This window comes from Epinephelus moara, chromosome 8 (genome assembly GCF_006386435.1).
Source record: "Epinephelus moara isolate mb chromosome 8, YSFRI_EMoa_1.0, whole genome shotgun sequence".
NCBI lineage: Eukaryota > Metazoa > Chordata > Actinopteri > Perciformes > Serranidae > Epinephelus > Epinephelus moara.
The window spans coordinates 32,461,491-32,487,144 of NC_065513.1; the positions used below are offsets into that span (position 1 = coordinate 32,461,491).

The 25,654-nt window shown below is 40.7% G+C and overlaps 2 protein-coding genes across 2 annotated transcripts in view; one reads left to right on the top strand and one right to left on the bottom strand.

Moving 5' to 3' along the window:
• Positions 1-6,512: 6,512 nt before the first annotated feature.
• The window catches only part of LOC126394842 (cell division cycle protein 20 homolog B-like), a 21,467-nt gene continuing 2,325 nt past the window's right edge, over positions 6,513-25,654 (bottom strand). Inside the window, exons 3-13 of the mRNA XM_050051959.1 lie at positions 18,265-18,478; positions 17,327-17,415; positions 16,796-16,847; positions 16,396-16,512; positions 15,235-15,452; positions 14,987-15,078; positions 14,539-14,767; positions 12,997-13,122; positions 12,790-12,913; positions 11,916-12,009; positions 6,513-6,651 (exon numbers count right to left, since the gene is read on the bottom strand). Of these exons, the coding sequence (XP_049907916.1) occupies positions 6,639-6,651; positions 11,916-12,009; positions 12,790-12,913; positions 12,997-13,122; positions 14,539-14,767; positions 14,987-15,078; positions 15,235-15,452; positions 16,396-16,512; positions 16,796-16,847; positions 17,327-17,415; positions 18,265-18,478 (1,368 nt within the window). The 3' untranslated portion in view covers positions 6,513-6,638. The remainder of the gene's footprint in view (positions 6,652-11,915; positions 12,010-12,789; positions 12,914-12,996; positions 13,123-14,538; positions 14,768-14,986; positions 15,079-15,234; positions 15,453-16,395; positions 16,513-16,795; positions 16,848-17,326; positions 17,416-18,264; positions 18,479-25,654) is intronic.
• On the top strand, positions 19,979-24,855 carry gpx8 (glutathione peroxidase 8 (putative)). Its single transcript, XM_050051960.1, has 3 exons — positions 19,979-20,242; positions 20,404-20,665; positions 24,309-24,855. Exons 1-3 carry the CDS (start codon positions 20,036-20,038, stop codon positions 24,470-24,472), a joined length of 633 nt encoding a protein of 210 aa, XP_049907917.1. The 5' UTR covers positions 19,979-20,035; the 3' UTR covers positions 24,473-24,855.

Genomic DNA, 25,654 nt, shown 5'->3' on the forward strand with positions numbered 1-25,654 from the left:
GTGTTGAGCTCGAGGATGTGGTCTGACCGTGGAAATGCATGCGTCAGCAGAATAGATGCAAGTATGACATGAGAATAAATGCAATTTATGGTCATGTAGAAGCCTTGTGGTTGCATTTTTTTGTCATTTCCCAGTCATGAGTACCATTTCATTTACAGGCTGTGATGTGAAGCAGGTCACATCATCAGTGTGCAGACGGTTCACTGTGGGTGGGCCCAGTGTGAAACGGCTAAAACTGGAGGCTGTTGTCAAACCTTTCAACTACACTAATGAATATGTGTTAATAACTTCGTATAATGATTCAGAGGAATTCATGAGCAAGTGGAAGATATTTGTTGAGGTGGCACCAGGCTGGTGGAGGTGAATGATTTTTAAATTTAAAAAATACAAGGACAGAAAGAAGAGCAGCAGGAATATGGGGTACTGGGGTCGTCGCTACAAGCCACCCAGTCTTTGTATAACCAACATGAATGTTTTCATGTTGGTGCAGGCCTCCACCAGGGTTGTCCCTAAAGCTAAATCTTTTTGGTATATTTATAGTCAGGATGTTTAGGTGCAGTGGATGAAAGGACCTCATTATTGCATTTCTGCTCTTTGCAGATGATGTGGTTCTGTTTGTTTTATCACATCGTGTCCTCCAGCACGTACTAGGGCGATTTGCAGCTGAGTGTGAAACAGTCAGGAAGTCAGTTCCTCCAAGTCTGAGGGGTTCGCAGCTGTAAAACGGTGGATTGGTCCCTCAGGGTTAGGAGAGACTTGCTCCCCTCAAGCCGGAGTTCAAATATCTTGGGGTCTTGTTTATGAGTGAGGGTAGAATGGAGAGTGAGATGGACAGGCAGTTTGGTGTGCTATTAGCAGTGATGCCGGCTTTATGTCAGCCTGTTGTGGTGATGAGGGAGCTGAGGTGGAAGGAAAAGCTTTTGATTAACTAGTCTATCTACTGTATGTTCCAACCCTCACCTATGATCATGAGCTTTAGGTAGCGACTGAAAGAATGAGCTCACGATACAAGTTTCCTCTGTAGAGTGATTGGGGTCAGCCTTGAGATAGAGTGAGGAGCACAGACATCTGGAGTAGAGCTGCTGCTCCCTTGCATTTATATGGGCCAGTTGAGGTGGTTCATTCATCTGAGGATGCCTCCTGAGGAGCCCAAACATCTGAAGTAAGCCGGCAGGGAGATAACCTTGGTAGTCAAGACCAGCTCAAGATGGTTGTGGATTATGAGAGCCCACACTTGGAACCCTTCTGCAGATGAAGGCTAATCAGTCTTCGCTGCCCCATTCAGGCGAGGTGTACAGGTCCTGTTTGTGCATGTGTGTGTTCGGACCTGTGTGTAATTGACAAACAGAGTGAAAAAATTGAATTTCCCCTTGGGGATTAATAAAGTATATAAAATTAAAAATTAAATTAAATTAAAAAGGTCTATTTCACCAGCTTCAGATTGAGCAAGGCTAGCTTTTTCCCCCTATTTCCAGTCTTTATGCTAAGCTGAGCTAAGCTAAGCTAACTAGCTGTAGCTTCATCGTACAGACATAAGAATGACATTATTCTGTTCAACTAACTCTCCGCCAGCAAACAAAGAAGCATCTTTCCCAAAATGTGAATCTTTTGTTTTAATTATTTCTCAAATATGAAAAAAATAGTCATGCCAACCATCTTATAGTATATATTTATTCATCTGACACTTAGTTACATGAGCAGCTACCGAAGATAGCAACAAGTTGCTTACACAGTACATTTCTACTGTAGAATACAATACTGTCCAATACCCAAAACATATGTTATATGTTATATATTATCCTAAATGCACCATAGATCTTAAAAAGTTAAAGATAAAGGTGCAAGGCACATGAGAATGGCAAGATTTGTTGTCACAAATACTTTCTTTATATAAACATAAACATGTTCATTGCTGTCACATCACTATGTGCTTTAGATTTAGCTTTCAAAGCTGAGAATTATTTCTTTTTGTGTCACAATACTGTAAATTTTAATAGTCTTGTTTGAAATGTGAATTTTTGCTTTGGCTCCAAAATATCCAAATGAATGAATATCAGCAAAGGCCCGATGATGATAATAAACACTGATAATCTGACTTGATCAGCATGTGGTTAGAGGCCAAAATTTTAGATACTGTTTAAAAAAAAATACTGAAAAAACAACAATAACAAAACAAATAAAAACAAAAAATTGATAAAAGCATAAAAGTGCAAAAATAAAAATAAAGCTAAATGCCATAACTAATACTATTAGAATTTGCTGCCACATTCACGTTAATGCTTTCTTTGAAATTTAATTTTGAACTACAATATTCTCATATATAATTTCATTGAAATAATGTTCTTGAGGCTTTAGATCACTTTTAGGGTCCTTTGTAACATCAGGTCAGGGAGGCCAGATGAACTTTACCTTTAGCTAGCTCTGGACCAATTCACATTTACTGACCTTGTGCCCTTTGAAATAAACTAAGTGGATAATCCCTGAGAGAGGTTTTAGTTGTCATATTATGAATCCAAAAGACCAAACAAAAATGAAAACAGACAAACAAACAAACAAACAAAAGAAAAAACAGTAAAAAAAAAAAAAAGTAGCTTATACTTCTTCTTGCTGCTGATTCAGCTTGTATGTGAATAGCATGCATTCTTTCTCAGTAGCAGTCACATGACGTTGCACCACTGCCACCTACAGTTTAACAATTACATTATATTTAGAGAATATGTTGTTTCGAGAATATGTTGTTCGATATATGTTTCGAATCACTGCTGTTGTACAGATCAACTTAATCTTAACAGAAAGGAGAGCCTTAAAAGGCCGATCACACATTGTTTCCCAGCTTTAAGCTACTGTGTAGCTATGAAAAGTACTACACCAAAATTTTTATATATTCCAATCAAACATGAGCTAGTAAGACGTGAATAACCCACATACTTTGGAAATCTGCAATCACATGACCAACACGCTGATGGAAGTAAAGAAATAAGTCGTCTGCATAAGTATGCAGGTTGGGGTGGTGGATGGGTCATACAACAGGTTTTTCCTCCAGGAGACAGGTGTGAGACCAACCAGGTGAATTTGGTGTTATTTTAGGCAGTCAACATGTTTCTTTTCCTAAATCTAACCAAAGAAACTTTACTTCCCTAATCATATCATCTATGTAACTTAACGTTAGGTACGTAATGTAATTTGTGGGGGCGCCAATTCATTAGATATCATACAAACCTTTTGTGAGGATATGTTGTGATACTACAATCATCCACGTGTCCACTGAAGATCATTTGCCCTATTGCTCCATGCTCAGCCTATACTATTTAAGAAATATGACACAAAAATACCCTCAAATTTCTACTGACTGCTTTCCATGGATATAGTAAATAGACATGGGGGACCATCACAGGTTGTGTACAGTTAAACATCATAGTTGCTTATCAGAACTAGCTCCAAAAACGGACATAAAATACATCAAATTTATCGAGAAAATAGCACTTTTCTTAGTTGTATAACTTTGCATATTGTGGGTAACCCACATTCACATCTCTGTTGATCTTGATCCATGTCATAGGCATTAAGAAACTGATCAAAATCAGCACTTACTGTGTTTCTGTACAGAAACGGTAGAGGAACAGACCGTTATCATTTAATTAGGCCCACATGTTTCACTATGGCCACATGAATGTTATAAGATTTTAAGTGTTTAGTTGTTGTATAGCATGCATGCTGTAAAGTCTATTCTATAAAGTTTTAAAACTAATCCACAAAAACAAACAAATTTTGATTCATATCAACTTTCAGTAGTGCCTCTGTGCAACAAGTGAGCTCTCAAAGGTGTAGCTGAAAGTTGTTTTTTTTACTCTGAAGCAGCTGCAGGAGTGTTAAATTTGCATCGACACCCCTGTTCCTACAAAACAAGGTGAACGATTACAGATCTCAAAACAAGGCTCTAATTGGTTAGATGAGTACAGGAACTGGGACGTTAAAAGTCATTGATTTGTTTTTCATAACTGCTGGTGTGGGGTAGCCCTTATGTGTGGAGTTTGCATGTTCTACCTGTGTCAGCATGGGCTTTCTCCGGGCACTCCGGCTTCCTCCCACAGTCCAAAAACATGCAGGTTAATTGGTGATGCTAACTTGACCATAGGTGTGAATGTGAGTGTGATCTATTGGTCAGCCCTGTGATAGTCTGGTGCCTGTCCAGGGTGAACCCTGCCTCTAGGCTCTGCGTCTAAGAAGAAACTAAACAACATCAGCAGGGTAAATTATTCTAGTGGAAATACTGAGATTGGTTTATACAAAAATGGAGCAGGATGGAGCAATGAAGCAAAAGATGAATAGGACTCATGGATCATTTTTATGTCAATATTCTGTCACCTAGACCCTGATCTCAGGCATGTTTCTATTTTTTCCCTTCCTACCCGACTGCTCTGGTTTTCTCAGGGATCAGATCAACAATTGTTTCCTCAGTTGAGAGCTCCACACGTAAGACGTCATGATCTGACTCCTTGAAATCACCTGGGGAAGGATAAAGAACGACATGTGGAGGATAAATATTTCACATGTCTGTGTATTATGAGGAGTATGTTATGTATTCATTTTTTTATATGGTTGGGGAGACTTGCCTTTTTTCAGGATATGATAGAAAACCCAGAGTGGAGGAGCCAGAGATACGAGCTTTAACAGCTTCAGGATGATGATGATGACTTTGTGCTGCCTCCCAATAGAGTCCACTGTGAAAGAGAAAAGACAATGTTACATCATGTAGATCATCATTTTTTAAGATTGTTTTAGTGTGTTAAAGTATTGACCAGCCATTGGTATCAAGACCTTTATTTCTTACAAAGGTGGTGGTTTTTAGTAGGACTAATAACACTATTTAATTGTTTATTTTTTCATTATTTTACTTTAGCGAGTCTCTATTTCTTCCCCATCTTCCAATTGTAGAAGGCCATACCCATTTTGTTGCAATAAAGGCCTGTGGATATTCTCATTCATCCAGGTCATAGTTATCTCAAGGCAGTTGAATTGAATGCAACTGGACTTGGTTTTGTCTTAGAACTCGTTGACACACCATTGGAGCACTAACGAACCAGTGACATCATTGGCCTTGTGAAGACCTCCCCAGAGGTTAAATACCTGGGTGCTTCCACACCAGTTTGTCAGACTACTTCCAGCCTAGTCAGACAAGCATGAACTGATGAGGCCTCTTGGATAAGAGGTGAAACGTCTTCTAAGACAAAACCAAGTCCAGTTGCATTCGATTCAATTGCCTTGAGATGTTGCAATAAAGGAATATTGTCGATTATCCCATGAATGAATTACCAAAAGTGTTTATTATTGTTATGCAAGAAACCTAAAGCAACACAAAATTCACAGCACATGAATTACATTTGAGTCCTTTGTACCTGTTTTGACTTGTAAGGCTGTTGGGTGACTTTGAAGGGTCATGTTTCCATCAGTGACACTGTCAGGCCGAACAATAAAAGCCAAAATCTCAATGAAGTACTCAGTGGCTGAAGTCAGGTTGGAGATACTGATGTTCATAAAGCCAGAGCCATTGGTGTATGGGACAAGGAGCGATTCACATGTGTTGGTGCATGTCGTCACATTGTAGTAGTGTGGTGTCATCTGCATAAATGCTGAGACGTTCCAGCTGAGAATCACTCGATCAGAGCCCACTGAGTCCACCCTCACTGGCTGCGGAGAAACTGGACCTGTGAGTCAGAGTGAACAAGTCAGAGAAAAGTTTTAGGCCAACCCACACCTGTAATCTTGTGGTGGAGTCTGTTTCCTGGAAAAATGTTTCCCCACTTGTTGTTGGAGTTAGGTCTTACAGTAGGACATTGAACATCACAGAGATGAGTGGTTGGGGTTAGGGTACGGCTACTTTAAGATTCAGTATCGCAGGAATCTAATGTTATTATAATGGCTATATGAAGCCAGGTCAGTAACTTTTTTTTTTCTATGCTCTTACTATCTTCTTTTATTCTGATATCTTTTGCATTCCTATGTGTTTTTTAATATTATAATATTATGTAGTCCAGTAGGCCATGACATTGAATGTTATACAGGAAACCTGAAACTGAAGCAGCCAAATGAAACTCAACCATTATTGATGTTTTTATTTACACGTCCTAATGTGACATGCCAAAATGGCTTCTGTGAGAACTACTGTCTCTTTTCTATAAATAATGGTTGACAGGTAAAAGCAGGAAAAAACAAGGTGTCACATACCATCACATAATGAATGGCACCACTGTCTGAATCGTACAACCAGGAAGCATTACTCACCCTGACAGACAAACATGTGCAGCTCGTCACAGTAGCGTGCCAGCAGTTTCTTGTCTTTCTTCAGCATCGCCTCCAAACTTGCACAGCGGCCTACATAGTTTATCTTGTACCAGTCTTCATAGCTCAGCTCCTCCCCGTCCACCCACTTCCAGCCACTGGACACACTCTGACGCTGCAGGCCAAGCCAAAAGCTCATTTTGCTTGCAGCAGTGGCATTGAGGAGAGTGAAGTATTGCTCTTCTGTGCTCAGGACAGCAAGGTCGACATAATGCTTTCGACAGTACTCGCGGGCTTTGAACCAGGACGTAGGTCTCTGCACCAGGAAGTGGTGGGAGATGGCCTGGCCCACTGCTAAGTCATGGCACACCACTGAGGCAGGGGAAATTAACAGAGGGGAGAATAGTTGAGTTAGTAACTGTGTTTCTGGCCTGATTTCATGGCTGTGCACCTGTGCATGGACAGCTGAATGCACATGTGACCACAATCAGTCCTTTAACATTAAGTACTGGCCAACACATCCAATAGAACTGTTGTTTTTGTTAATTATTTCCCACATATCATACTTAGGCTACAATAATATTTCATAAAAATACAGTCAAATCTGTAAAAGCATTTAAATCAGAACAATAGGATCGCTCTGCTTTAAGCTATAATAACAAGAAGTTTGGCACGGGCTCTCTCCATCTCTAGTGTGAGTTAAATATTAGTTCTGCTGCAGTTTTTCAACAGGTAAAATAGCTATCACAAAGAGACAACAAAGAGAAAACAACAACGAAGATGTAAAACAACCACTAAGAGATTTAAAACAACTATAACGTGACACAAATCTACTCTACAAAGAAAACTACGACTACTACGACAAAAGAGATGCAAAACAACAGCAAAAAGATGCTAAACGAAGAGATGCAAAAAAACTACAAAGAGGCGCTAACTGGCCACAAAGACACACAAAAAGACAACAAAAAGATGCAAAACAGCCAGAAAGAGACACAAAACAACAACAAAGAGATGCAGAACAACTACAAAGAGAAACAAAACAACAACAAAGAGATGCAAAACAACAAAAAGATGCAAAATAACCACAAAGACACAAAACGACAACAAAAAGACATAATAAAACAACAGGGACACAAAAAGCAAAAATACACACAAAAAGACAACAAAAAGATGCAAAGCAGCCAGAAAGAGACACAAAACAACAACAAAGAGATGCAGAACAACTACAAAGAGAAACAAAACAACAACAAAGAGATGCAAAACAACAAAAAGATGCAAAATAACCACAAAGACACAAAACGACAACAAAAAGACATAATAAAACAACAGGGACACAAAAAGCAAAAATACACACAAAAAGACAACAAAAAGATGCAAAGCAGCCAAAAAGAGACACTAAACAACAACAAAGAGACACAAAACAACAAAGAGCTGCAAAACAACCACAAAAAAACAAAAAAAACAACAAAGACACACAAAACAATTACAAAGAGATGCAAAAATGACTACAAACATGCAAAATAAAGATGCAAAACAACTACAAAGATGGAAAACAAACTCTAAGAGATGCAAAACAGCCAGAAAGAGACACAAAACAACTACAAAGAGACACAAAACAACAACAACAAAGAGATGCAAAATAACCACAAAGACACAAAACGACCACAAAAGAACATAAAAACAACAACAAAGAGACACAAAAAGCAGAATTACACACAAAACAATTACAAAGAGATGCAAAATGACGACAAGCATGGCTCTAACTTATTAGACATAAAAAAATTATATCAACTGCCAGCTGTTACAATTTGTCATTGTATTTAATAATCTTGTAAAATCCTGAACTAAGTAATTCAAACTACAAACAACTTATAAAATGCAATGTCAAAGTTTGACCAAAGTTACAGCAGTTACCCAGAAGAGCCAGTTGCTGCAGAATCTGCGTCTCATAGGCAAACATACAGTAAAATCCTTGCTTTCTCCTGGAGACAATGTGTTCTGCAAAACGTAACACATCCTCTTTCCCTCTCGTCTGCCTTGGGACGTTTATAAAACAGGCTCACACTATGGGGTGATGCAAGAGGCGGAGAAAGTGGGAGTGCCCATGTTGTGTGCTCACCTGTTTCAGGAAGTTTTTAACTTCATTACCTCACAACGATTCTCTGATATCACCACTATATTGTAATTCCATACACACATTTACAACCTGCTTGGGTATCACTAAACTGTTGCACCACTTAAAAAAACTTTCTCATTATAGTGGTGAACATAAAACAGCTTATTGTGTAGTTTGGTGTTTGAATGGGCTCAACAATGAAACTGAACACCAGGAGAAAGGTGCTCAGCTTTTATGTGAGGTGCTAAAAATAACGATATATGGCTCCTCCCTGAAGTCTATTTTAAGCACTGGCAATCTGGAAGTTTCTGTGTACTGTGTACCTTTGACCTTTAATCTTATAATGAGTTACTAAAGAACAATCCACAGCCTCTAAAAATACATGAAGAAGAAGAAATATTTAAGGAAAATAAAGTGTGGGTGAGCTTAGCCTCTGCTTTGTTTCCTCAGATGAACACTAGAAAACAAACCATTTATTCGTTCAATCATTTTCGTAACTGCTTATCCTGTTAGGGGTCGCAGGGGGCTGGAGCCTATCCCAGCTGACATTGGGAGAGGTGGGGTACACCCTGGACAGGTCACCAGACTATCACAGGGCTGACACATAGAGACAGACAACTATTCACACTCACATTCACACCTACGGACAATTTAAAGTCACCAGTTATCCTGCATGTCTTTGGACTGTGGGAGGAAGCTGGAGTACCCGAAGAAAACCCACGCTGACACGGAGAGAACATGCAAACTCTACACAGAGGGGCTCCCCCACCCCGGGGGAAACCAATATATAAAAATACTTAAAGAAACCCCACTGCTCTTAAAAATGTAACACGACTTTATGGCCATGCTAGCTGCTCTATGAGTCTGTACACAGTGGTCAGCATGCTAACATGCTGATGCTTAGCAGGTATAATGTCTCCCATGTTCACCACCTTAGTTTTGCTTTATAGCATTCTAACATGTGCTAATTAGTAGCCTAGTAAACAGAAAGTAAAGCCGAGGCTGATGGGAATGTCAAGTGTCAGTATTTTATCCATCCATTCATTTCTAACTGCTTATCCAAAGCTGGGTCAACGAGGGCAACAGGCTGAGCAAAGCATTACAGATGTCCCTCTACCCGGCAACGCTTTCCAGCTCCTCCTGAGGGACCCCAAGGCGTCCCCAGGCCAGATGAGATATGTAATCCCTTCAGCGTGTTCTGGGTCTACCCCAGGGCCTCCTACTAGTGGGATCCTGATCAGATGCCCGAACCACCTTAACTGACCCCTTTTGATGCAAGGGGGAGCAGCGGCTCTACTCCGAGCTCCCTTCGGATGTCTGAGCTCCTCATCCTATCTCTGAGGCTGAGCCCAGCCACCCCACGGAGGAAACTCATGTCGGCCGCTTGTATCTGCAACCTCATTCTTTCAGTCACTACCCAGAGCTCATGACCATAGGTGAGGGATGGGATGTAGATGGACCAGTAAAACGAAAGCTTTATTAGAACCCTAAATATTAGACAAATTGAAATTTAGACTTGATGGTTACACTAAAGGAAAATCAATCAATCAAATGCCCCCATTAGAGATACTGCAAAAAGAACCAGTGAGCTTTCACTTACTAGCAAGTCAGACGTAAAAATGATGGATCCAGGAAACTTTTCATCGCAGTTTTATAAGTTACTGACATGCCATGTAATTATCTAAATATGCCAACAAGATTACAAAACACTCACCAGCCTTGGGGCTACAGACTAGCCAGACTAGACACTGTGCTGTACCTTTTACTGTTACATCTCGGTGTTTTAATTTTGTGTTGTCTTCTGTAATAATTGGTTTTCTTAAACGTTTATTTTTTACATCATTAACTCTGCATCTGATCACCAGTCTGTACCCTGATGGAAAGTGTGGTGGTATAGTCCTTGAGAATCACACGTTGGTGGTGACAAACCTCACCTTGCACCGACTCAGCCACACCTCTGTGCCTGTGAACATTTTAACCAAGTGAAGTGTCACATTCAACGGGGGTCTTGCTTTATATTTCTTTTTTTCTTTTAATTGTTTAAAGGAAGTCTTCACCACAGACACTTTTGCACAAAGTCTTCTGCGAAGTCTGAAGTCTAGTCTGGTCACATATTTGCAGGCGAGACATCTTTCAACACACAAGTCTTTGCCAGGAAGACGTCATTCTGCATCTACTGACATGTTACACAGAAACTTAGATAAAATCAAGTAGTGGCAGCCTGGGTACACTGAACTCACCATGGGAACTGGCATTATATCAGGGACATATATGGCAATATTTACTGTGTTACATATCTCAGGAGGTTACAGCATAACATACATGAAACAAAACATTAATTACAAGTTACATGAATAAATAACTAAGCGTTAATAAGTCCAACGTGCACATTATTTGTTTCCAAAGTGAGCTTCTTGCAAAATCAAACCTTCTACAACAATGAGAAAACATTCTCCTGAGCCTGAACACAAAGTCTTGCTTCTTTCCACTGGTTATGAAAAACATTTTTGAAATCCTTCTCATTATATGCAGGGCTTTACAGAGTACATTAGTGAATCTTTTTTACAGCTTGCTGTTCAGAAAGCAGCTTAAGTCAAGGTTAAAGTCATGAAGATGATCAAGCTGTTGCTATACTGGCACCTTGGCTTAACAGTCTTCCTGTTAGCATTACATCACTGCCTCAGCTTTTAAATCATGCCTGAAAACATATTTTTATTATCCCCCTTCTCCTGTCTTTTGCTGTTGATTTTATACGTGTGTTAATGTTATTTCAGTTCGGTCAGACAACTCACGTTTTAAATGTTTATTTCAACAGCAGAACATAGTAAGAGTTTGGCGTCTAGACTCCGACCTCATCACTCCCTGCAGATATGTTTACATGAGAAACTTGGGAGTGATGATTAAATGTGCAGGTGGATGCTGGGGTGGAGGTCGAGAGCGAGCAGCAGTAGTGATGCAGGGCAGCAGCGGCATAGACAATGCAAAGGGAGAACTGGGAAGATTTTGCAGCTCAAAATAGATCGCCAAATTGGGAGGGTGTGACGCATGAGTGTCGCTCCCTTTGTACTGAAAAAACACCCTCTGCCTGATGCTTTCAAGGTGCTACAGAAATTACATAATTATTGTCATTAGCACAATTTTTCACCGATGTCCCCACAGTCTTTTAATGTTGATGCCAGAGTCACTCTGAGCCGTGTGTGACTGGAGGATGACACTTCTGTTTGTAACCTGAGGTATTTTCTGTACTATTTTCACATGAAAATCCTGTTGTCCCGTTTCAAATCATCAAAAAATAACCTTATTAGCAGTAAAACAAAACTAAAACAAAACAAAAAGGTTCGGTCACGTCATTTAACCTTTAAATCTTTGCCCACTTTGACTGTGGTTTGTTGCTTCTCATTGTGGTTAGTTCAGAGAAGCGGAGAGGAAATGTGCATTCTCTACACAGTGACATTACCAAGAAAATAAGCCACTTGTATAAGAGCTTTCACCCACAATGTTCAGTGAAATTGATAATTACGTGTCCCAGATGATAAACTGCTGGTCAGCTCCAGCAGAGAAAATCTGAGTGCCGTCGGGGTTTAAGGCCAAGTGCAGGACTCGATTAGAATGACCTGAAAATGAAACAACATGATTAAACGTTGATGTTAAATAACTTCAACCCCTTATTAAACAGAGGTGAGTCAATGGTTAATTTCACCACTATGATAGAGTAACAAAGAAGTACTAACTTTGACAAAGATTTCATATCGAGACGTCAAAAACACTGGACCATGATGGTCTCTGTCTGTTTTCACTCATATTATAATGAGCGTCACATCAAAATACAAAGTTTTGGCAACCTGCCCATTTCAGTACACTTACTCTACAGTAAATCAGGAAGAAATACAAAAAATAGGACATTACAAATCAAAGTTCTCCTAGCAACAACAACCGCCTAACAGATACTCACTGTCAGAACAAAAGAACATATCTTCCCAATCAGAAAGCAGCCGAGATGGACACAAGATCAGACTGACACAACTGCAATCTTTGAATCTTTAAATAAATAACACCATTACTGAACATTTTTCAACTCATTCACATATTTGAAATGATCTTTGTAGAATTTTTAAAGGCTGTTTCTCACATGTACATCTGTCTTTGCCCCCGACAATTCGCAATACCTCAGGAAACTGTGACACACCAAACGTAGTGATGTGTTCAATTCATAGTTTCACATTCACTAGAAGCCCAGGACATGAATGAGTCAGCACAAAATGTGTATTAAATGTCTCAGCAAGGATCCAACTCTCACACTGATGCTGCTGTATTGCTCAGCATATAATCATGCAGTTAATTTATTCCTATGTGCTGAGGGCTGTAGTTGTACATCATATTTTAGCTCCTCTCACCTGTGAGCTGGCAGATGGGGCTGAGGGAGGGTAAGTCCCAGGACCAGCAGTTGACTTGGTGATGAGGAAGGCCGTGACCTGTGACCAGATATCTCTTCCTCTCAGTCCATCTCAGAGAACAGATCTGCAATAGGAGTCATTACGAATAGTCTGCTTGATTTTTATACACAGTAGAAATATCTCTGCTAAACTTTGAGCCTTAAGCACCTGTGAGTTTGTGTTGGCAGAGGTCACACAAGTCCCCAAATCTGAGTCCCAGATTCTCAGTTCTCCATCTTTCCATCCACCTCCTGTGGCGATCATCTTTCTCTGCCATGGACACCATCCCATTGCCTAAAAACACAAACACAATGGACACAAAAGCACACAATGGTCAGCGGATTGTGTGGTGGTTTAAGCAGACCGCCCAGTGAATAGCTGCAGGATCAACTAACAGTATTATTTAAACCTCTGTAGAATAACAACAGCTAGGCTAAATCTTTCACTATACCAACCAGTGAAGTGACGCTCATGTTTGCACAAGCTACGACTAGTCATCATCAAGCCATACACCAGAACACACAGTTGTTTGCAACATATGACTAAGGTTGTGTCAATTGTGTCATCCCTTTATGAATGATGAAGGTGTTCCTTTGCAGATATTATTCTCCTTCTGACTGGCTAGTACTCCTTATCTTTGTAGGTTGGATTGGTTTGGTTTAGGCAAGAGGAGTGAGATTGGTTAGGGTTAGGGTAAGAATGTCAGGGTAAGCCAGTCAGAGGCAGAGTAAGGTAGAGTAGGGTGGGTTGTGCCTTTACCCTGCTAGGAAACGTAAATGTGCTTAGGTGTGGGAGCTGTCCATCATCAACCACTGAGGTATGTTAACAACTACTGGGTGGATTGCCATGAGATTTGGTGCAGACGCTAATGTTCCTCTCAGGGTGAATTGTAGTGAGTGCGTTTTCGGCTGGCACCACTTTCATATCAAAATTTTAGTTAGTCTAATACTTCATGATCGAACATTAGCATGCTAACAAGCTACTGTAAGAAGGTGAACATGGCAAATATAACTTGCTCAACATCAGCATGTTAATAGTGTCATTTTGAGCATGTTAGCACACTGACATTAGCTCAATCAATTAGCTCAAATCACCACAGAACACACCACCACAGCTGGTGTGGCTGTAGACTCTGGTGAATCGTACACATCCAACAGAGGGTCTTCCCTCCCCCTATTTCACTTAGACTGTATTAATGTCGCCTCACAGCAAGAGAGTTCTGGGTCTGAACCTGCTGGTTGGCAGGGGCCTTACTCAGTGGTTGATGAGGTGGGTGTACTGCTAGGTAGATAGGTAGGTTACTGATGAGGAAGTAGGCATACTCTCCTTTATATTACAATGGCTTTATAGCTGATAAGTGGGTTTACTGTAACTGGATAGAAAAAGAAGTGGGTATACCCCATAAACCTGAGTATACCCTCCACTACACCACTGGCCCTACTAGCCCACCCCCAACCCTGAATAGGATAAGCTGCTACAGAAAATGGATGGATGGATGTATTAAACTATGGACGTAGCCACTGTGACGTCACCCATTGGTTTGTGAACTCCTGTTTTAAAGCCTTGAGTCTGACATTTTGACCGTCGCCATCTTGGATTTTTGGAGACAGAAGTTACCTGAAGATACCATATTTGAATGGATTTAGTAGCTGTGTTATATAAATGATTACTTCATGATTTCCAATACTGGAGTATACACTATACACTGACCTTAACGGCACTGGGCTGTTTCATGACAGTGATTGGCTGACGTGACCTTGTGAGCCCTGCGATGTCACTATCCCATACACAGAGGAGGCCTTCTGTGGAGCCACTGGCGAGCCAGTCGTCTCCTGGTGACCACTGAAGGCTGCAGATTGCCTCCTTCTGGACAGCTGCGCCCACCAGAGCTGTTTGAGCCCGAGGGTCAAGGTGATGGATACGTCCGAGAACAGAGCCACTGTAATATGGTGGAAACTATCATTACCCTCAATGAGTACTATACACTTCATATTCATACTAATGTGGTGCCGTTTTTACCCCAGCTATATTTCCTTTTGCTAAAGCATTAAACCAGTACAGATCTGTAGATGTTATTCCTGCTTTCATGAAGTGTACAGAGTTAAGTATGATATTGAAATTCTTTATAACTCTCATTTTGTGCTGTGGGAACACAAACCTGCTGAGTAACTGCTGCTTCCAGGAAAGCGCTCCGACCACAGACACATGTGGCGGCAGACATCTCATATTCTGGTGTTCAACATCCCACAGCTACAAAGTCAAAAAGAGAGACACACCACAAACAGTCATCCTGCTGATTCAACTAGGTGTTACCCTTCCCCTCACACAGGCCCCCCATACCACAGCCTGTATGAATCAGTTTCCACCCTCTTTGTTCTCATTTACTTTAAGCTGCAGAGCATTTACCTGTATCTCCCCTCGCCTGGTCCCAACGCAGAGAGTTCTGCCGTCTCTGCTCCAGCTCAGACACGAGATGGACTGAGTCTGATGGTGTGCTCGTGCGGGTTGTGGACTCGGGTGCAAATATCCCACCAAAGCACCAGTTTCTGAATTCCAGAGGTAAACAGAAGAGCCCAGTGCTAATGCAACCATACCATTACAACTGCAGTCGAGAAGGTTAGTATCTGAATGGGGAGAGATGGAAGAGAGAGAGAGAGAGAGAGAGAAGGGCTACAGAGGCGACGCTGAGTCAAGTACTGACAACACAATGAGACTTTACAGAATAATAGAAGCATGCTCTGCCACATATGATGTGTTTATTAATCAAAACAACAGTCTGAGATGTTTGTTTTCTTTCAACAGCGGGGTCATGTGACCTTATGAAGTCAGAAAAAAATAGTGGGACCTTCTGGATGATTCTTTAAAGCTTAGTACAGAAGACACCAACACACACCCCACCACCATCAGTTAATTTTTCCCAGAAACTAAAAATAAAGTCTCTTATTTTTTCCCTTTTTCTTTTTTCAATGCATATATATATTGTTTATTCAGGTAATGGTTTCATTATATTTTTATTTCCCAACATGCAGCTCTAAATCCTGTTTCAGAGCCTTCTTCACAGTGACACTAATACATTTCTGTTTGTGGCTTTATTTTTTTTTATTGTTTAATCGGCCTAAGAGTAGTCAAATTTGTCAGTCAAAGTCAGTTAAAAAATATTGAAATAAGCTCATAAAATGTCCATCCAATATAAAGTTTTAGAATTTAAACTTTCCCTTAAGTGCCTAAACCCACAAATTCATAAAAAATACAGAGGACTTGTAATCAAGCAATTTCCTCCTGTTTAAAAAGTGTTTGCTAGAAACAGTGTCCAGCTGTTTTAGAACATTTCCAAGTATTTTAGTAACATGAAAACTCTGGGCTTCAGGCTGAGTTTCACAGAAAGGATGGATAGAGCGAAAAGTATTGAGAGTCAGTCTTGGTTGAGATTTGTTGACCAAAAGAAAAAAATGCAAAAAAACCAACAATAAGAAACCCAGAATAACACCAGCCTTGTCCGTTCAAACACAGACACAGAAAAAGAACATAGACTCAGTTTTCTTTTGCAGGATTTTTATCTTCTCTTACAGTAGTCGTCCAGCAGCGACGGTGCTGCCAGCTTCACCACTGACTTTCCCTGCAGACTCACAGAAGCTTCTTCCAGAACAGCAAACGGCTGCAAAGCACGTCTTCTCTCATCAGAGCCTGAGATGGAAAAATATTACATAAAACACAGTTACACAAAACATGTACACAAAGTTTCACATCCAAACCAATGCATCTTTGCTTTACTGGTTTGCATTAATTTTCACTCTCTGCCATTAATTCTTGTTTCCTTGTATGACAGCATTATTGCGCTGCAGGTCATTCAGATAAGCAATCATCTTTGTGTGTGTGTGTGTGTGTGTGTGGGGGGGGGGGGGGGGGGGGGGGGGGGGGTCTTAAAGCACTGTAAGAATGTAGTAAAGGAGAAACATTCATGCTGTACCAGCCTGTTGACCATTTCCAGGTTCCTGAACTGCAGCTCTCCACACCCACCCCTGCAATAAAAATGTTCTCTTAAGATTTAGTCTTTACGTGATGTTTATATTCATTTTTCAAACACATCTTTTTCTGACAGTCATGCCATGTTTCATCTATAGTATTTTGCTGGTGTTATCTCTATCCTAGCTGTACTGTACATGTGGGTATAACAGGGTTATGTTTTGTACCTGGTCTTGTCGAACACTTTTCAGCATTATCACTGGTATGATCATGTAATAAAGACAGCCTGCACCAGGAAGTGTAAAACCTGCTATAAAACCTATAATGTTGATTTGTCTATGTACTATGTTGTATGTTTTATTTCTATGGCTGCAGTATGGCTGTATGGCCCAAGATGAATTTCCCAATCTGTAGGGCAACAAAGCTAATCTTGATCTTGATCTTGATCTTGATACTGAAACATCTTTTGTTTTAGTGCAGGCAAAAAAACAAAGAAAAAAAAATCAGTGGCACAGGTACAAGTTCCTTAACAAACCTGTTCTGGGGCAATTCCTGAGGCAGTGAAGGTATGTGGTGTGTTTGGTGGTGTGATGGCCCCACAGTGGGACGCTCCTCCCACCAACACTAGAAGAAGAGATGATATATATAGAAATATATAGAAAACATGACATCACAAAACAGTGCTGTGATGAATCCACACAGTGAGACAGTAGCACATAATGCTGATGATCACAGAGTGGATGCATGAGGGTTTGTAGCCCTGATATTACCTACAGTTGTTCAGTAATGGAGTACATGTAGTAATTTTATGTATTCTAACAACAAAACAAAATTAAATCTGACATTTTGACTGATAACAGATTCAATGTTGGCACCATTTTAGGAGATTAAACAGATTCTGCTGGTGATTTATCAGCCTGTTTTCATTTATTCTAATAAAAACTGATACTGTTTTAACAATCAGCCATGAAATATGATGTCATACTGTAAGATCAACATATTGAGGCATGGTACTTACAGCTGCTTGCTCAGCTGTGACATGCAACACTGACCCCTTGGGTGTAACATCTGAAGCATGCTGTCAATATATTGACATATAAATTACACAAGCATTTTGTAGCATTATTGCAGTGTTTTATATTAATTATAAAAACAATGAAGCCTATGCCCTGTAAAAAGCCTTTTTCATCCTCTAACATAGCCTGTAGGTGGAACTTAAGGCAGTCGGTTTATTGAGGCCTACAGTAGGATTGTGGCAAAGACCAAAACATTTTTTAAATTAAGTGATTAAAACTTTAAAATCATGTTTGCGTGCAGGCCTGTACTTCTCAAAAATAGCAAAGTCATTTAAAGAAAGTTTGGGCAATTCCCCTCCGATAACTGTCTTTGATGGTGTGTGTGGTGGGTGTTTGATGAATATCACAGACAGGCAGGTCTTCATTCTTCTATGAGGTGGTGTGATGTTTTAATTACCTTGACTGTGTCCGTTCAGGACTTTCTGTGCTGTCTCATGGTGTCTTGGTGGAGAATCCAGCTCCAGCCTCTGACAGACTGTATCAAACTCAAAGCTGGGCTCATGCTGCCGCCCAGTGGCCAGAGGTGTACTGGCTGCGGGACCATCTCTATCACTGCTGCTCCGCCGGATGATCCTCCTCCTGAACCGCTTGTAGGAGGCGTTGTTTTGTGCCTGAGGAGACAGAAAGCAAAAATGAAAATTATTTGTCATTCTGAATATATACTACTTTTTCTTTATTTTCATTTATTCATTTATTTATCTGTTAATATTAGGCTGGTGTGGACAGTTTGAGTGCACATTGGCTGCTGTTAATGTACCTATGATGCCTGATCTTCTCCCAACTTTACCCCCCACCCCACGGGCCCCCAATCCAACCACACTGCCTGCACTGTCTATATTTATGCCCCTGATGACCTTTAACGCTGATCAAACATGCTTTCTCACTCCATATTTCAAAAACACAACAGCAAACATGTTCAACATTTATCTTAGAAATTATACTCAAGGTAAAAAGGGTTTAACATCATCCGGAAAATACTACGTGTTCATCTGAAATACTTCTCTGTGCTCTGAAGCATTGGCGCTTGAAGACATAGAAGGCTACACAACAGGGAGGAGCTGCAGGGCTCAGGCTTTGAAACATGAAATCTTCATACAAACACAACAATGTCAGAGCCAGGACAAATCTTTACATTTTAAAGACTTAATAAACTTAAAAAAATGTTTTTGCTGTTAAAACGGGCTCAATGTACTGTTTAGTTTCACTTTCAAACACTTAAATAAAGGTTTAAATGGCTAAATTTGGATTTATAAATACTTTCTTTCTTTAAATTCTTTGAGTTTTTATTAATATAACTGTAGATACCAAAATGCAGATTTTCCCAGTAAACAGGCCAAGGCTCTCGCAGTGCAAACTACAAATCAGGCGTGTCAAACATACAGCCCAGGGGCCAGAACCGGCCCGCCAAAGGGTCCAATCTGGCCCACGAGATGACTTTGCACACCTAATGTTGATGCACTTGCGAAGACTGAGAGTTTTCAGGAACAGTGTGAACGGTGAGTGGATACTTCTTGTGAAATGACCACAATACAGCTCTCTGAAATAACAATGAATACTTACTGTGGTCATATCTAAAGATATTGAACACTGTGCAAAAACATGTCAACCAGCAGCTTCGGTACAAAAGAATCTGTGTCAGACTTTTGTCTTAAAACAATATGGGTGGAATACTGCTGGTGATGCACTGACAAGACTTCAGACTGTAAATGGTTTGTAAGGCAGGGGATGATTTAACGTGCTTCTTCAATAGCTTCAACTTTAATGGAAAAGTATGGAAAAAGTCACATGTAATGACAGTGAGTGGTAGACTGAGTGAATGTGAAAAAAATGAGGCATACTGTTGAATTTGCACATAATGTTTCTGGGGATATTGCAGGCTGTTGATCATTTGTTTTGTAAATGGATGGACGTTTTCAGAATGAACTTCTTCACACTTAAAAGGGGTATTACGCAGTGGTTTTACTGGTCCAAACTGGGCTGCATGTGGCCCCTGAACTGAAATGAGTTTGACACCCCTGCTCTAAATGTTCTCCTTGTCTCAAAGGAAGTAGCACCAGGCTTCCTGTCATAATGTTCCCTAACTTTACTGAGCTGTTTTCCACTGATCCGCCCAGAAACTTCCTCCAGGAGCCCCCGCTCCGTCCTCAGCTCCTTCTTCCCCCTCCAAGATGGAGGCCTTAGGGGGCTACCCTACCAAGTCCTCCAACCCTAAAGCGAAGAAGTTAGGGGTGCTGCTGAGCATGACAGTGGGTGTCGGGTGTTTGTTCCTCCTGCAGACTCAGCTGATGAAGCCCAGAAAGCCAACAGATTTTTATTCTTTCGAGGCGAAAGACGCGAAGGGGAGGACGGTGTCTCTGGAGAAGTACCGAGGAAAAGTAAGTCCACATCATCACCAGTCCTGTCAGCATGAGGAGAAATCTGTGCAAACTCTGTCCAGCTTATCCACCGTCAGCTGACTTTGTGTTTTAATGCATGAGACGTTTTTATTGTAGTATTTTAGAAGTAATCACACCCTGTGTTTCCCTCTCCTGTGCAGGCGTCTTTGGTTGTAAACGTGGCGAGTCACAGCGAGCAGACGGAGGCGAACTACTTGTCTCTGCAGGAGCTGCACCGGGAGCTGGGCACCTCTCACTTCAACGTCCTGGCCTTCCCCTGCGGTCAGTTCGGGGACACGGAGACAGGGACCAGCCGGGACATCGAGGCTTTCGCCAAGTCCACCTATGGCGTCACCTTCCCCTTCTTCAGCAGGATCAAAATAATGGGCTCAGAGGCTGACCCTGCCTTCAAGTTCCTCACAGGTCAGCACCTAACCACCCCTGTCTGATGTGCACCATGGCGCACTAAGAACACAAAAACATGCAGGGAAAGTACCCCAGCACTATGATCAGTCTGTATTTGCATTACTTTTGTGATAAAATTATGGCTGGGTGATTTATGGCTAAACTTAGGCAGCTGTCTGACAGGAAGTACACTCTGGACCTAACTTTCACTGCACCACACTTTTCTACAGGGCCGCAGCTAAAGATCAATTTTAAGATCAAGTAATCCGTCAAATTTCACATCAGTTCACTATCTAATCTTTATGAGAGGCCAATCTCTGCATATAAAGCACAGATGCCCAGTTTTCTTTTCTTACTTAGCCAATATTATTCAGTTTATAATGAAAAAGTCTTTGCATACAAAATACATAATTATGCTTCCTCAGAAGCAAAATGAAAAGGTTCAACTTATATTTATAGACATGCATCTGGAAGAACATTTGGAGAACATAGTCTGTGAACTCCTAATGTAATTGAAATGGAAAATCTGGTATTTATTAATGCCTGCCTTGGTTTAAATTTGGGTTTATACCTGTTAGTGATTCTGAAGTACCTACTTATGGTGTGACATCTTAATGTTGCACCTTACAGCTCTGCAGAAATAATCAATTTTTGATAATAGTGTTAAAGTGACTTCAGAAATGTAAAGTTTAAGAGTTTTCTATCCTTCTGTCTGAACTGTGGTCATATTAAGTGTGAATGTTAGTGTCATGACACTAGGGTTGCAACAGTATGAGATTTTCAGGGTATGATAACCATCTCAGAAAATATCAAGGTTTCATGGTATCATGGAATATGATACAATAAAGTTATATAATTAACATTATCAGTTACAATGACCGTTAAAGGAATAAAAAAGTTTTTTGGTTGAACAGATGCTTTATTATCACTGAAACTTCAAACCATTTTTTAAAGATGGAAGTAAAATGTGTGACAGGTTGTTGAGGAGGAATGGAGCATGCGCAGGTAAGATTCTTTGCCCAGTTCCACTTTTTTCAATGCCATATAAGCAAATGTACACAGTCTGTTAACCATCAATTTCCATACAACTATGAACCGTGAAACCAGCATACTGCTGCAACCCTAGATGATACATAACATCATTTGTCAGACAGTTTATATTGTAGTCAATATTTTTGCATCAATGTGATGAGCTATCTTGATTTTCCACTGTGTTAAATTTTCAGGAACACCTGGTCATTTCATCAAAATACTTTCCCAGTACTAGTTAAAAGTACTATATCTCGACAGACTGTAAATTGATATATATATCACCTATGTCAATCACTGTCATTAAAGAAATCCAAAAGGGGAATTATTTATTATGCAGAGTTACAAGTCATAACTAAACAATGACATCACCTGCTATGAGGTTCAGGTTTGATTTTATTATGATATTTCTGCAACCACCTAAAAATGCAATTGAGTCAGTTAGACAACACCACGAGATAAGTCTGGCTGTATGAGACTAGGCAGACATACAGTATCTCACATAAGTGAGTACACCCCTCCCATTTTTGGAAATATTTCATTATATCTTGTCATGGGACAACACTATAGAAATGACACTTTGATATAACTTAAAGTAGTCAGTGTACAGCTTGTATAGTAGTATAGATTTACCTTCCTCTGAAAAGTCCTCAAAACACAGCCATCAACATCTAAACAGCTGGCAACATAAGTGAGTACACCCCACAGTGAACATGTCCAAATTGTGCCTAAAGTGTCAATATTTTGTGTGCCAGCCATTTTTATCTAGCACTGCCTTAACCCTTTTGGGCATGGAATTCACCAGAGCTCACAGGTTGCTTCAGGAATCCTCTCCCACTCCTCCATGATGACATCATGGAGCAGATGGATGTGAAGACACCTTGCGCCTCTTCATCCTTCAGCTTGAAGATGCCCCACAGGTGCACAGGTGAGTTTAGGGCTGGATACATACTTGGCCAGTCCATCACCTTCACCTTCAGCTTCCTCAGCAAGGCAGTTGTCATCTACTAGGTGTGTTTCGGGTCATTATCATGTTGGAAAACCACTATACTTCACTGTAGGCAAGGGACAGTTGTCTTGGTGCTCTTCACCAAGGTGCCACACATGCTGAAAGAGCACCAAGACAACTGTCCCTTGCCTACAGTCAAGTATAGTGGTGTCAGCATCATGGTTTGGGGCTGCATGAGTGCTGCTGGCTCTGGGGAGCTCGGCTCATTTAAGGAAACATGAATTCCAAGCAGAGCATGATCGCCCCTCTTCAGAAACTGAGTTGCAATGCAGTTTTTCAACATGATAATGACCCAAAACACACCTAGAAGATGACAACTGCCTTGCTGAGGAAGCTGAAGGTGAAGGTGATGGACTGGCCAAGTATGTATCCAGCCCTAAACTCACCTGTGCACCTGTGGGCCATCCTCAAGCTGAAGGTGGAGGAGCGCAAGGTGTCTTCACATCCATCTGCTCCATGATGTCACCATGGAGGAGTGGGAGAGGATTCCTGAAGCAACCTGTGAGCTCTGGTGAAGAGTGGGAGAGGATTCCTGAAGCAACCTGTGAGCTCTGGTGAATCCCATGCCCAAAGGGTTAAGGCAGTGCTAGATAATAATGGTTGACACACAAAATATTGACACATTAGGCACAATTTGGACATGTTCACTGTGGGGTGTACTCACTTATGTTGCCAGCTGTTTAGATGTTGATGGCTGTGTTTTGAGTACTTTTCAGAGGAAGGTAAATCTATACTACTATACAAGCTGTACACTGACTACTTTAAGTTATATCAAAGTGTCATTTCTATAGTGTTGTCCCATGACAAGATATAATAAAATATTCCAAAAAATGGGAGGGGTGTACTCACCTATATGAGATACTGTAAGAATGGAACAATAATTGTTATTTACAAGTTGGTTCATAAGAAGCTCTGGACGTGAGGACAAGCAGAGCATTGTCAGTGAATTTAGGTTGTAAGATGCACCATCAAAGCTACGTTTTGCAACTTTTATTAAAATGTTTTTTGTCATAGTTGCTGAAACTGTCATTATATTGTGAAAGCAGTACATGAGACAGAAAGGCTGTGTCCCTTCTCCTCCTGCTGCGTCTAATGGCGTTTGTTAGAATTCACTATTGCAAACAGAAAACAACCAATCGGAGTCTTTAAAGCAGCTGTCAACTGTGTCAATCACTGTTCACGTACAGTCAAACTCTTTAGGCAGGGCTAATCAAATATATATCAAGATATTTTAGTGTACTGTTTAGCTGTAAAAGGGGAAACTTTATGACTTGGCTGCCATGCTGGAAATGGTCGATCAAAGTACTACCGGCAATGGCTGGGCCACCTTTCATTTTTTTCAGCTCAACAGTACACTTAAGTGTTTCTGAAAATATTTGAGGAGAGAAATAAACAATGCAGTAACAGAACTTTGACCTCAAAAGAAGTTTGACATGATAGCTGCGTTAAAGACCCCTCAGCTTTGATTGGTTGTTAATGTTCATGTGCAGTAAAGCCGTTAGAAATGCTAGAAGGCAAAAGAGTAGGCTGTATGACAGTGTCAACAAATATAGCATCATATTTCTTTTAATAAAAGTTACCAACTTAGCTTTAATGAGTGCATGCTTATGTGCTGTGTTTCAGATTCTGTGCAGAAGATTCCCAAGTGGAACTTCTGGAAGTTTCTGGTGAACCCAGAGGGGAAAGTGGTGCGGTTCTGGCGAGCAGACGAGCCCATGCAGAGCGTTCGACAAGAGGTCACAGCGTTGGTGCGAGAAATCATCCTGAAGAAACGGGTGGAGCTATGATGGAGATGGATGCTGGACACATCTGTGTGTGGTGTGTCGGTGTTTCCTGTGCTTTGACAGCAAGGAATGACTGAACTCTGAGCTGCTGCAGTGAGTGTGGTTGGGTGACGTCTCCAGAAACAAGCAGGATGAGAAGATTCACTTTTAGTCATTCAAGACGAGTCAGAGTGTGTGTGTTTGTCTGTCTGTGTGTGTGTGGGGACCATCCTGTGATTAACAGCAACAATCATAATGAACATTCCTGATAATGACCACTGCTGCAGCTGAAGGATTGTTTAGCCATTGCAGTGTTGGATTTTTACAGATGTACAGTTTGGCTTAGTCTGTATCTTGTACCATCTCGTTCTGATGTTTTCATTAAATCAATTTCTTTTGGTGAAGCATTTTTAGCCCATTTTGACTAATTTGAGCCCTTCAAATTGTGAAACATCCATTCAACAATAAAATAATTTCATAATAATTTGATTTAGCGAATGAGTTCAGGATCTTTTGTCCCAATCATGTTTTTAAAATCAAGAAAAATAGAGTTGTTTCAATACCGATACCAGAATCGGAAAGGCCTCCAACACTGCTTAAAAGGCTGGATGGGGTACTGGTGAGTACTAAGCACCGATCCGATACCACGTAATTTATTCATAAATTTTAAAGTAGTTTCACACCCAGATAAAATGACAGTTTTCCCAGATATCAGTTCTTCCTTACAGCTTTAAAACATACACAGTAAGTTGCACTGTGTCGCCACTGGCAACTATTGTTTAGAGTGGTGTAGAAGAACTGACCCTTGGCTAAGTCCTGCCCCTGGATGCAGACTGACCAATCATAATGTAGCATTGGACCGGCTCAGACCAGGGTCCGACAACAACACAGCTGTGCTCCATTGACTCTAATGCAGTCGTTTCAGATTTCCTTCATTTTCAGGCTGGTTTTGTGGATTTGGGGCTAAATGTTGTGTCTGGGGCACGTCGTGTATTAATGATACACGTTACCTGGAGAGGTTGGAAAAAGATATACGTTTCTTCCCTGTTCCAAAACCAAAATCAGACCCTGAAAAGTGTAGGGTTAGCTAGCTAGCTACTGAAGATATAGCCTACTGAATGTATACACATGCTGCTTTTGCTTTTTAATGATTATGACAGTGAAACAAAGACCGACCCTGCTGTACAGGAACCAGTGAAGGGAAGC